At 36.1% G+C, this 13,945-nt stretch overlaps 1 protein-coding gene across 4 annotated transcripts in view; it reads right to left on the bottom strand.

Moving 5' to 3' along the window:
* Nucleotides 1-13,945, bottom strand: part of SMG1 (SMG1, nonsense mediated mRNA decay associated PI3K related kinase) — a 155,558-nt gene that overhangs the window by 64,727 nt on the left and 76,886 nt on the right. For all 4 annotated transcript variants that reach the window (XM_023513771.1, XM_003790714.3, XM_023513769.1 and 1 more), the window contains 8 exons: nt 11,688-11,746; nt 10,533-10,746; nt 8,568-8,693; nt 8,068-8,140; nt 7,102-7,199; nt 4,625-4,798; nt 2,439-2,663; nt 1,011-1,112 (listed from right to left, as the gene is read on the bottom strand). In XM_023513771.1, coding sequence (XP_023369539.1) covers nt 1,011-1,112; nt 2,439-2,663; nt 4,625-4,798; nt 7,102-7,199; nt 8,068-8,140; nt 8,568-8,693; nt 10,533-10,746; nt 11,688-11,746 — 1,071 coding nt within the window. The remainder of the gene's footprint in view (nt 1-1,010; nt 1,113-2,438; nt 2,664-4,624; nt 4,799-7,101; nt 7,200-8,067; nt 8,141-8,567; nt 8,694-10,532; nt 10,747-11,687; nt 11,747-13,945) is intronic.

The raw sequence follows: 13,945 nt of genomic DNA, 5'->3' as shown, positions 1-13,945 counted from the left end.
GAAAGTTCAGGCAAATGATAATTATAATTAAATGGAATGTCAATGTTCTAAATATACAGGAAAACAAATTACTATCTGCATAGTACTGGTGGTATAAACCAATTTAAGACTGATAAATTCACTAACCAGAACATCTAAGATTTTTAACTTTATAAAATAATGAACCTTAAGGAAAACTATACTCATCAGTGAACATTTTAAGCTTTTATAAAGCTTTACTATAATTACTCTTAATACAATTACCAGCTGAGTGCAGTGGCTCATGCCTGTAATCTTAGCACTTTGAGAGGCTAAGGCAGTAAGATCACTTGGGGCAGGAGTTCAAAACTAGCCTGAGCAACACAGTGAAACCTGGTATCCAAAAAAAAAATAGAAAAATTAGCAGGACATGGAGGCACATGCTGACAGTCCTTGCTACTTGGGAGGCTAAGGCAGGAGGATTGCTTGAGGACAGGAGTTTGAGGTTGCAGTCAGCTATGATCGTGCCATTGCACCGTAGCCTCCTGGATGACAGGAAGAGACTTTTTCTCAAAACAAAACAAAATAAAAACAAACAAACAAAAAAAAACCCTGCCAATATGAAATTTCTCAACATTTTGAAAATGGAAAATAGGCAACATCAAAATACATATGCAAAAAGCAGTTTAAGATTAGTTTTCCTACATCTACTAGGGAAGTCTTTAATGGATTCTCCTAGTAGTTTTAACTTACATAACACATAGCACTTCTGAATGTACAACTTTATAAATATATGTGCTTGTTTCACCCTTATGAAACCAATAAGTTTACTTAACACAAATGATAAACAGTCTAAAAGGATATTTGGCACACCATTCATCAAGGTATACACTATGATAACAAATATTAAGTTAAAAGAATCATTACCATCACTATATTCTAAATCAAATATTTATCATTTTACTCAATTTTACTTATTAGACTACTAAACAGTATCAAGTTCAACTCTTCAATGACCCACATTATCAAGTCATTGTCAACACATCACTTACCTCTTTTTCTTTATGATAACGCAAAAATAGTAGTTTAGATGATGGTATAAACAGTTTTTCTACAAAGGATGATGGCAGTTTTGTATTTATCTGCTCAACAATCTAAAAGAATAAAATTTTTTTTAAATGAGCTTCTCAAATCACAGAAAGACACAGAGGTACCTTAAATGCATACTGCTAGGTGAGAAAAGTTAATCAAAAATACTAGATATAAAATGATTCCAACAATAGAGCATTCCAGAAAAGGCAAAACTGCAGAGACAGTAAAAAGATCAGGGGTTTTAGGAGAAGGAAGAGATATGAGTAAGTGGAACACAAGGGATTTTTAGGGCAGTGAAACTACCCTGTATGATACTGTAATAGTGACTACATGTCATTATGTATTTGTCAAAATCCACAGAATGTACAACACAGAGTGAACCCTAAAGGAAACTATGAATTTTAGTTAATAATGATATGTCAATATTTGCTCATCAATTTTAACAAATGTACCACACTAACACAGTATGTTAATGATAGGGGAAACTGTTGAGGGACAGAGGTATTTTGGATACCTAAATAGAATATATGTATTTTACACTTAAACATGGATTTATATATATATATATACACACACACACACACACAAAGGGAGGTAAAAGTCTGGCAGAAACGCTCAGTAGAATCTCATCTAGAATTTCCTTTAAAATAATCCAGGCTCGGAGCCCACAGCATAGTGGTTAGAGTGCCAGCCACATACACCAAGGGCCACCTAAACAACAATGAAAACTGCAACAAAAAATAGTCCCAGTTATTTGGGAGGCTGAGGCAAGAGAATCGCTGTAATGCCGTGGCACTCTACCCAGAGCGACCTAGTGAGACTCTGTCTCAAAAAAGAAAAAAAAAAAATCCAGTTGGAGATGAAGGGACAACTAGGAAGAGGCAGAGTCTGCTGCCTAGATGAAACCAGATGGACCATTTGTTTCTAATTATAGAAGCTGAGTACTGTGTATGTAGAGATCCATTATCTTATTCTATTTTTATGTGCTTCAGAATGTCCATAATAAAGGGGAAGGGAGTTACTGGTAATGGTTAAGAAATTAAAGGAATAAAAACTATAAAAGAAGTTTCATATGAGAAACAAAACATAAAAGAACCTTTCAAAGTAGCTATCAAGTATATTCTTTAATCGAGAGTACCAAAGACTTCAGGGTGAAGGATGATGTTTCATCAGAAAAAAGAGTAAAGCTACACTGAGGAAAGCTACCAAATACTAAAAATAGACAGACACTAGAACAAAAGCATACAGGATTACATAAATAAGACTGATCAATGTACTCTAAAACCAAGAAAGCAAAGCCCTTAATTTATTCTACATCAATTTAAATGCCAGGGCCTAAATAAAAATGCAGCACATTAGAGAGCAATAAAAAAGAATAATTCACATACCAATGTGAGTAAATTCAAGACTGAGATGATATAATCGGTACCACAAGTCTGGCAATTCTCCAATTGGTCTAATCCATATGTAATGACCATGTCACAATGTATAGTCATGCTAGGATCCAAGCTGCCGAGCAAAACACCAACACACTCATTAGCAGCTGTCAACACAGCCTCAGAAAAAAACACTTGGTTTGCAGCCGTCACACATCTCATTACTCTGTACAGAACCTGCAAATAGGGAAAATAAGCAGCTTTTTAAAAAAATTCACATGCTTCCACAGAGCAAAAAAATATTTTCTATTTAATGCAGTTTCAACTAGAAATTAACTGCCAGCCTTGCTTGTCTCTTAATATTCTAGTTCTCAGTAACTGAATAACAATAATATCCTATAGCAATACACAAAAATGATCTTGGCTTTAAAATTCCGAAAGTATAATTAAGACAGGATATAGGATTTACTATACTCTTCTCTCCCCAAAGTCACTAAATGGCTGAAGCTCAGAATGAATCTTAATCATCATAAAATATACCAGGACAATAACCAAATTCACAGCATGGGAATACCTGCCTTGTGTGTATTACTTCAATCTAGCTCTTAGGCTTTTGGGAAATCAGTGTTTTTAAATTAAACGTCCTAGTCACCTTAAGCTTATTAAAGTTAATGTATTAATGGTCTCTTTTGAAATATAAGTGCTTTTATGCTTACCACATAATACCTATTAAGGATTATGAAAAACATAACATTTACAATACACAACATACATGCAAAAAAAAAACAACCCACTAAACTACAATGGCCAATATTCACATATTAAATTTTCAATAAAAATAAGCTGGGGGAAAAAAATAGAAAAAAATGTTGAAAAATATTTCCTGAATATTCAACAACCATTACACATTGAGTTTTCTTTGATCTATTCTTAGGTATTTTTACTAAAATCATTCACAAAACCCTAAAAAGATCATAAAACAATCAATTCAACATATAACTACCCTGATTATGTTCTTTACATCTGAGTTAACTGCTTTTATTTCAACTCCAAACATCTTCAAGCAACTACCTTTTAAACAGTAAAAATGAAGGAAAAACATTAAACCATTCTAATCAGGTTTAAGTATTAACTTGCTGGATTTAATTATCTACAGGACCTGACACATCACAAATGCACAATTAACTCACTAAGGATTACATACATAGTAACATATTTTATCTAACAGTGTGTTCAACAAAAATAAATGCTTTTGTTTTTTTGAGACAGAGCCTCAAGCTGTCCCCCTGGGTAGAGTGCTGTGGCATCACAGCTCACAGCAACCTCCAACTCCCGGGCTCAAGCGAGTCTCCTGCCTCTGCCTCCCAAGTAGCTGGGACCACAGGCGCCCACCACAACACCTGGCTATTTTTTGGCTGCAGCCATCATTGTTTGGCGGGCCCGGGCTGGATTTGAACCCGCCACCTCAGGTGTATGTGGCTGGCCACCGTAGCTACATGAGCCACAGGCACTGAGCCAAAAGTAAATGCTTCTAAAAGGTAGTTCTGCCCTAACAGAAAAGTTTTAAATCATGACAGATTATATCTTTTATAAGTATTGTATCACACATGCTTCCCCTTCTTACTGAAGCAGAGTACAAACAATGTCTGCGGTTCATTTCCCATGTCTATTACACTGAACCACTCACTGGACTATACTAGAGTGATGTTAATATTTAAGGTTGCCGAAGTGTGGCAACCTAGCTACCTGTCATAACTGACTAGTAAATATTTTAAATGAGTATGTCTTTATATTTTTTGATGTCAGGCTATCAAAGAACATAAATACGTACAAATTTCCTAAGCATTTCATCCTGTCATGCTTATGGAAAATGACTTTTTGAGGCTCTTCCTACAGTATGTTATTCTTAATATACTGAAAAACTAAAGGAGACTCAGTAACTTAAAAGTAAAATTATAATAATTTATTATAAAATAAAAGAGTAAGAGTGTAACATTCAGAGTGGTCTAGTTTCCATGGGAGTAGGGACGGGAGGAGGATAAGATCAAGTAGGATTCTCTACTTTTCTATTTGAGAAAGCAGCCAGACACATACATACATACAGGCTATGTAAGAAACACAGTTCATTCGGTAAGAAGCATTTATGATATAAAAAATGTTTATTTTTAAATGACACATAAACTGCTAAAGACACTTACATCTGTTACATATGCTTCAGTAATTGGAGGACCTCTAATTGGGCTGAAACGTTCCCCAATGCTCCTCACCACAGTGCTAAACACCCGGAGAAGTGCTGCCAGCTTTGGTAATGACACTGATGGAGGAGGGATGTCTTCATCCACTGATTCCCCAGAGGCCACATGGCTGAGGTCCTAGATGTGAATTTACAGCATTCTTATTTAAGTAGTACATTGTTTTAATTGTTTAAAAAAAAAAAAGAATTCACAACTTTTAAATTACAATTTTAGAATTGATTCTTTACAAATTAAGAAAAATTCTGAGCCACTAGAGAAAACTATGAGTCTACATTATAAAAATGTGTTTGACCTATCAAATTATTTAAATAAGTCAGCATTAAATCCAACAGATAGTAGATTAAGGAATTATCTCTTATACAGAAGAGATAATTCAGAAAGATAGTGGGGAAAAATAAATTCTATTACATATGCTTTAACTCTATGTAGGTATAAATGAAGCCAGAAACTTTTGCCACCCCTAAGTTACTTTTCTGCTAAAATCTCACTCGAGGCATTGTTTAAGCTACTCAACACTAAGTACCCCACACCGACAGTACGCACATGAAGAGCAAAGAGGAGGGAGGGTTAGCAAATTGAGAGACCCAGCCTGCAAATTCATAATCTAATAAGAAGTAAGATATACTCAAAGGAAAAGATTAGCAAAATAATGGGGTACTAGAATCAACATATGAATAAACATCAAAATAACACAAGGAAATGCAATCTTATGGACACTAAGGGGACTCTCTACAAACTAAAACATGTGGCTTCTGAAAGGCAGAGAAGCTTTAAAAACTGGCTAGGAAAAAAAGACATCCTAGGTATTGCGGCAAAGAAAAAAACATAAGCAAAATATTTTCTTGTTTTTCTCTCAAAGAGACCAAAAAGAGAGGTATGATTTAAACTACTGAATACCTGATAGCTACAAGCAGCAAAAATGTGTTTTAGAAAAAAATGATGAGGCTAAATCTTTATGGGAACCTGAGCACTAAACAAGCATTATGGTATATCTGAATAGGAGAGAAACACAAAAAGAGTCAAAGAGATGGCAGAGAGTTAAGCCGTGACAGTAGGGCCAGAAAAGCCAAGCACCAATAACAATCTTTATAGTAGCATCCTTAAAACCAACACACTGTACTCCTTCCTATGCTTTGAAAACTGGCTGAAGCCAAGGCCTTTCCCCCAAAGTATGATTCAAAATTCCCTGGTACATACAGAAAAAAAGTCTTTAAAGGCTTTTTGGAGGGAAACAAACACAATATCAATTCAATTCCTTTTAAGAGTCTTTGTAATGAAACATAAGAATCAACTATAGGCCAGGTGCTACGGATCACGTATGTAATCCTAGCAGCCTAGGAGGCTGAGATAGGTGGATTCCTTGAGCTTAGGAGTTAAAGACCAGCCTCAACAAAAGCCAGAGCCCATCTCAACTAAACTAGAAAATACTAGCTGGGCATTGTGGTGGGCACCTATAATCCCAGCTACTTAGGCAGCTGAGGCAGGAGAACTGCTTGAACCCAGAAGTCTGAGGTTTGCTATGAGTTAGGGTGACACCACAGCACTCTAGCCTGGGACAACAGAGTGGGACTATCTCAAAAAAAAAAAAGGTCTTAAAAATCAACTACAGAAAATGTCCTCAGAAAAATACCAGTTACCAAGAGTATGTCAAGTTTTCCAAACATTAAGCTTGCAACTGTTCTTTTAGTCTTTTTCAGTAATTGTGCTGAAAACATCTGGGGAAAAAAACCGAAATATTCCAACAGCCTTGTAACTTCTGCGTTAAGTATGAAATGATCTAAATTATTTTAAAATAAAGACTAGCACAATTTAAGATGGGGGGGTTGATTTTTCTATTTCTTTTAGAGATGGGGGTCTCACTATATTGCCCAGACTACAGTATAATACTGAATCACAGCTCACTTCAGTTGGTCACATGCCACTGTGCTCGGCAATTTTTTTTCTTTCTTTTTTTTTAGAGACAGAGTCTCTATGTCTCTATGTCACCCTCAGTAGAGTGCTGTGGCGTCACAACTCACAGCAACCTCGAACTCCTGGGCTTAGGTGATTCTCTTGCCTCAGCCTCCCAAGTGTCTGGGACTACAGGCGCCCACCACAACATCCAGCTATCTTTTGTTGCAGTTTGGCCAGGGCCAGGTTTGAACCTGCCACCCTCAGTATATGGGGCCGGCGTCCTACCCACTGAGCCACAGCGCTGCTCCAATTTTTTTTTTTTTTTACACAATTTTTTTTCTTTCTTGAGACTAAGTCTTGCAATGTTGCCCAGGCTGGTCTCAGAACTCTTGGCCTCAAGCCATTCTCCTGCCATAGCCTCTCAAGCAGCTGAAATTACAGGTGTCAGCTACCCAGCCGGGCTCCTATTTTTTGTTGTTTTTCTAAACTGAAATTTTAAGAAGTAACTTAGCTGTCTATGAACTCACCTCAGCATATGCCTCCATATCTTCTAGAAACTGACCAAGAAGAGTAGTAGAAAATGCAAGATCAGCTACCCAAAATGGCTCCAAACTCTGTAACCACCCTTGGAATCGTAAGTTTTGAAAAAACAGGAAAAATATAGAAATCAAAAAATATTCAAGAGCCTTATTTTTTAAGTATCTGGTTTTTAATTGTTTACTCTTAAAATATGCCCTGTGTCATAAAATTACTACTGGTAAATGTTAAAACATCCCTAACCAATACTTCTTTCAACGCTGCAGAAATAATGCTCACCAGAAATTCTCATTTCCTTTTTTTTTTTTTTTAGCAGATTTGGTGGTATCTATATTATTTCTATACATGACTGGCTTTCTAACCTAAGGCCACAACAAGCTATCAAAGGCATGCACTAGCATGCACTGGTCTCCCAGTGAAAATGAGACAGAACCATACCTGCCTGCACATCCTATTTTTGAAAGTTTATCTCACCAAATAAGTTAAGAAAAACTACAGTACTTGGAACAACCTGAAATGTGCAAATGAGTGGTGCTGATCATTCACTGAACTTCCCTGCACACACACAAAAAAAAATTTATCTTTTATGACAATTCTCCAAATTAATCTGGTTTTAACCAGAAAAACAACCCCCCCGCAAAAAAAATCACAAATAACTAAGATCTTCCATTCTATTCTACATTTCAAGTATTGCCACTACCGTAAATAACTTAGAATCAGTCCTTTTAATTTCTCAGAGGCTCAACATTAAAATCTGTACTTGCTCTACCTGCTGCTACCAATCTCCCTCTGAAAAGATAAATTAAGCTAACAAGTAAGCCTCATTTGTAATAATCAAAATATTTCTCTGAAGCAATTAGGTTTCCTAGATTATTAAACAATATTAACAGCTGATGTTTGGGTACTATCTCTCCTCCCACAATATTTAAGTGAGTGGTATATATTAAATGACTTACCAGACACCTGCTGTGTGAGGGAAGGTTTCTGGGTATGATCAATATGCCATCCAACCAATATATCAACAGTATCCTTGATGGAGATAAAGAGAAAGGGGGCCAATCATTTTTAAGGTGTTACTGCTATTCCACAGTAAGACTCTTTCACAGTAAAAGATCCTAAAAAGAACACCTACGTCCTACCTACTTGACAGTATATAAAGCTAGAAAGGGAGAAAGGACAGGAGAATTTTAAAAATTGCATTTATGACACCAATGTAATAGTTTATTTCTTTAAATATCTTAAGGTATAAATATCGGAAAGAAAAATACAAAAAAAAAAAAACCCAGATAATGATTCATATAAAATATATGTATTATTGCACCATTTAACTCTAGACCATCAAATATCACTACTTATATTCAAAGGAGCAACGCACTGTTTTCTATGTAATTTCCCAATGCCTAATACCCACAACCATCCATTCTCCATTATCTAAAAACAGGAGTGGGGAACTCACCCTAAAATTAGTGCTGAAAATATGAGGGTAACATCGAGCCACCAAAAGAATGCACTTAACACATTTGCAAAGTAATTCTGGTGTATCCACATTTTCAAGAATGGACTGTAGGCTGGTCATTACAAGCTTAAAAATAAAAATTACAAACCATGAACATTCAACAACATAGAAAGAAAACAAAGTAGGTTTGTTATTTACTAGTAACTATATCCAAAATTGATAATGGTACCAAAGAAAAAAATTTCATAGTTTAAAAAAAAAAAGACTGAAAACCTTTTATTCCACTAAAATGTTAGGCTAAAAACAAATACTTTTTGTTTTAAATGTTTGTTAACATTATCCCTTTAACATCAATTGATATTAGTTCTCAGTAATATCTATTTACATTTTTCTAAATGTCCCCTTTCTAACCCTGTGATTAAATTACAAAAAGATGTGTATGGGAAGCTGCTTTCTTTAAAGCACCACAATTACTTTCTAATTCAAAATATAAAGAAAATTTTAATATTACTTTAAAAAAAAAAAAAAAAACAGCATCATGTCCAGACTGCTCACTAATGACAAAGGGGGGAGGAAATATGCCTTTATAATGGAAAGATCTGGTGGCCACAGCCTCAGCCAGGTGATCAACTGCATGTCAGAGAGTGAGGTAACCTGACAACACATGCATGCTGGCATGAGACAACCTATGAAGTCCTCGCACCCAAATGTTTAAATTGAATCTCATCAGGAAGGAACAAGAAGACAAACCCAGAAAGTACAGCATGCTACAAAATAAGGGGGCCAAAAAAGGTATGGAGAACCATTTTAAATTAAGAGATTTTAAAAGAGACACACAACTCAAGACATTGCTTGAGTCTAGATGGGATCCTGGTTCAGGTAGACACAAAGCCATAAAAGACACCTTAGGGGTAATTATAAAAATCTGAATATGGATTGCATGTTTTATAAAATTCATTTTCTTAGGTATTATTATAATATTTTGTTATATAGAAGAATAGCCTTATTCTTAGGAATGCTTAGTTAAGTATCATGAGGTGAACTGTCACCATGTGTGTAATTCATTTTCAAATGATTTAACAAAAAAGTTTGTCAGTGTGTGTGCAAAAATAAAATTAGCAAAATTATTAGTAAGTGATAAATCTAGGTAAAGAATATATGGGTATTTCACTGGTCCGTATGTTTTCATGTGGATTTGAAATTTTTTTAAATAAAGAATTAGGGAAATGTTAATATGAAAACTATATGCAGAATAACCCTAATTGGGTAGTATGCTATTTAGTTCCAGAAAATTTTCTGAATTCTTTCCCGAAGTTTTTCCTCATAAACCTAGAATTAAAGGGAAAAAAACACATTTTCAAAAACCAGAACTATTTCTTTTACCCTTTTATAAACCTATATGCCCCAAAGAAACCATATCAAGAACTGTCAAAAAGCACCCCCCAGAAAATCAAGTATTTCAAATGCCCATCTCCTAATTTTTAAAAATAGTAGCTCATCAAAAATTTAATTACTTAAAATATTGCTCTAAACTACATCAAAAATCATCTTTTAATAGAGAGCTGGTATTCATTTATCCATTATAGTCTTATACCACTTGAAATGACAATTTTTGATGTTATCAAACTTAAACAGCCTTACAAATTAGTTGTAAGGCTTAGGTTTTGTCTCCCTCAACAAATGTGAAGCACTCTCCTGTCCACCTGATGGAGTTCCTATTTTCAAATCTGCAAATCATTTTGGTCCTAAGCAACTTCAAAGGAAAGCTTCTAAAAAGCACAGAGACAAAATAGAATAGACTAAATTATTTTACATCTATCTTTAATGTGTATCATTTACTCAAATTCAGAAAGGGGGGATGTTGATGTACAACATATCTACTATCAGTAAAACCCCTAGGTTTCCTTTCTCCAACTATGTATGTTAAGGACTAGTTTATTCCCAATTTTCCCCCTTTATTCTTACCTGCATTACAGATGAAAAGGCTTTCTTTTCTCCTACAGTCTCTAGTGCTTTGTAGGTGGCACATAAGTAGAGGAGTTTAACTTCATCTTTTGCAGATGAGCTAAATTTGCTAAAAATCCACTTGAAGATCTTCTCAGCCTCATAGCTCAGAGAAGCACAAAGAAGGCCAAGACAGCAAGCTCCTTCCTGTCTCAACTCCTGAAGCAATTTGCTACTGTGTTAATTTTAATGCAAACAAAACAAAACACAAAAGACTTAAGCTTTCAAAGACAAGAATGACACATCTTACAAAAGAACCATCTTGCAAAAGAACATCTTAAATTATTTTTTTTAATTTCTACTCAAACTATATAAAAGGTTGTGATATTATCTACTTTAAATAAATACGGTGTTCTCTCTATCTTGCAGTGCCTCAAAGTACCCTTGCTAGACATTTAGTTTTCTTTTCCACAATCAACTAACAGAGAAGGTGGGCTCAGAAATGCTAAAATTCAGGCTTCAAATTCCACCTCAAACTACATTAAATGATTCTCAGAGAAGGGCAACAACAAAGGATTAGATACATCACTACTATGAATGACTATATTCATTCAATATTCAATACATAAGGACTGTGTAATTAAATACATCAATTTAAAAGATTAACAACCTTGATTTGAGTATAGTATTATTAAGTATCATAAAATAAAACTATCAAAAGGCAGTAAGGTTTGTGACCTGCCGAGATGAGTTTTGGGAACCACCAAATGAAGAAATAACTGTATACCTCTACAGAACCGCAGTATCCACAGAACATACATGATTTGAACCCACTCTTGCCCAAAGGAGGAGGCTCCTTTTTACCTCTATTCTCTAAAGGAGTTTCAAAAGTCTTATATACTAATTGCATTCATTCATGCCTGCATCAAAGCATTTATTGCATTCCACAAGTCAATGCTCGATTACTCACTCAGATGGGCAAATTACAAAGTATTTCTTTTCTAGTAGATTTCATTTGTATTCAAAGGCAATTAACATATAAATAATACAGATTAAAATGACAAGAGGACCCAGTGAAATGTCTGAATTGATGTTCATAAACAAAGCCAATTGTACATTTGTAAATAATTTCTAAAAGTATTTTAAAGTCACTTAAATTTAACCATAATTACTTACCTTTCATTAAGGACATCGTGTACAGCAGCCAAGATATTATCCAACTGTTTAACTAATACCTTTAAAAAAACACATAAAAACTTCAGATTCCTATACTTTTAATAATGTGTACATCTTTACTTTTTATTTGCCTTCCCCTGCAAACTATAATTAGATAGAACTTTAGTTTCCCTATTATTCCTAGTCCCCAATCAGCATGCATCAGGAATGTCATAGTTTCCTTTCAGATTATGAAAGAAATTTATACATAGAAACACAGACCCATAATCATCAATGAAAAACAAACTCAAAAAGTTTTGCTTGTTTTTTTTTTTTGAGACAGAGCCTCAAGCTGTCCCCCTGGGTAGAGTGCTATGGCATTACAGCTCACAGCAACCTCCAACTCCTGGGCTCAAGAGAGTCTCCTGTCTCAGCCTCCGAGTAGGTGAGAACACAGGCGCCCGCCACAACGCCCAGCTATTTTTTTTTTCTTTTTTTGGTTGCAACCGTCATTGTTGTTTGGTGGGCCCGGGCTGTATTCAAACCTGCCACCTTAGGTATATGTGGCTGGCGCCTTAGCCACTTGAGCCATAGGTGCCGAGCCAAGTTTGTGTTATTTACTCTAAAACACGGATTGATGGATGGATGGATGGATGAAGAGGTATGTGACAACACAGTATGATAAAATGTGAATGACTAAATTTCCATAGTAGACACGAGAGGTTCACTGTAAAATTCTTTCAACTTGCCCTATTTTGAAACTTGTAATAATAAAATCTCAGGGGAGAAATTTTGCTTTGAAATAAAGGTTATTTGCCTCACCATATCATTCTCACTAGTTTTCTACTTCTTAATTTAACATTAAAACTACTTGGAGTGGGCTTGGTGGCACTCTGGGAGGCTGAAGCAGGAAGATCCCTTGAGTTCAGAGGTTAGAGACCAGCCTAAGCAAGAGCTAGACCCTATCTCTACTAAAAATATAAAAGAAGTTAGCTGGACATTGTGTGGAGTGCTTATTATAGTCCCAGTTACTTGGAAGGCTGAGTAAGGCAGGAGGATCACTTAAACCTAGGATTCTGAAGTTGCTGTCGGCTAGGCTAATGCCATGGCCCTCTAGCCTGGGACAAGAGTGGCACACTACCTAAAAAAAAAAATAAACAAAGAAAAAACATTTACTTGGAGGGGAAAAATTGCTTCTGAACTTTGTTTTTTAAAGGGTTTTTCTACCTTAGCACCCATAGCTCAGAGGTTAGGGCACCCGCCCCATACAATGAAGCTGGTGTGCTGGAACACACCCCGGGACTACTAAACAATGACAACTACTACAACAACAATAACAAACAAAAAATAGCCGGGCATTGTGGCGGGCACCTACAGTCCCAGATACATGGGAGGCTGAGGCCAGAGAATCACTTAAGCCCTAGAGTTAGAAGTTGCTGTGAGTTGTGAAGCTTCGGTACTCTACCGAGGACAACATAAGACAACTCTGTCTCAAAAAAAAAATAAAAGACTTTTCCATTTACCTATATCCCTGGCCACCAACCCAAATTTATGTATGAACAAAATGTATCCCACTTCACATATGGAAAATTAACAGAAATTCTGTCCTGGAACACAGAAAGAAAAATTCTGAGGAAAACAGGATTTACCCACAGGATAAAATGTGTTAAAATTAGGCCAGGTACACCTGAAATCTCTGTACTTTGGGAGTCCAAGGAGGAAGGATGGCTTGAGGCCAGGAGTTTAAGACCAGCGTGGGCAACTAGTAAGACCTCATCTCTACAAAAAAGTTAAAAAAAAAATTAGCCTGCCTGTTGTCCTAATTACTCAGGAAAAGGAGACGAAAGGATCACTTGAGTCCAGGAATGTGAGGTTGCAGTGAGCTGTGACTGTGCCACTGCGCTACAGCAAGACTCTCTGTCTCTAAAAAAATAAAAATTAAAAAAAGCATTACAAATTTAGTGAAGAGGCTCAGCGCCTGTGGCTCAAGCGGCTAAGGCGCCAGCCACATACACCTAAGGTAGTGGGTTCAAATCCAGCCCGGGCCCGCCAAACAACGATGGCTGCAACCAAAAAATAGCCGGGCATTGTGGCGGGCGCCTGTGGTCCCAGCTACTTGGGAGGCTGAGGCAGGAGACTCGCTTGAGCCCAGGAGTTGGAGGTTGATGTGAGCAGTGAAGCCATGGCACACTACCCAGGGGCTCAGCTTGAGGCTCTGTCTCAAAAAAAAAAAAAAAAAAAAAAAAATTTAGTGAAGAAGCACCAATGTGGATCCAACA

This window comes from Otolemur garnettii, unplaced genomic scaffold (assembly GCF_000181295.1).
Source record: "Otolemur garnettii isolate 467f Iridium unplaced genomic scaffold, OtoGar3 scaffold00044, whole genome shotgun sequence".
In the NCBI taxonomy this organism is placed as follows: domain Eukaryota; kingdom Metazoa; phylum Chordata; class Mammalia; order Primates; family Galagidae; genus Otolemur; species Otolemur garnettii.
Note: the sequence above shows the minus strand (reverse complement) of the source record. Positions and strands in the feature narration are given on the sequence as shown.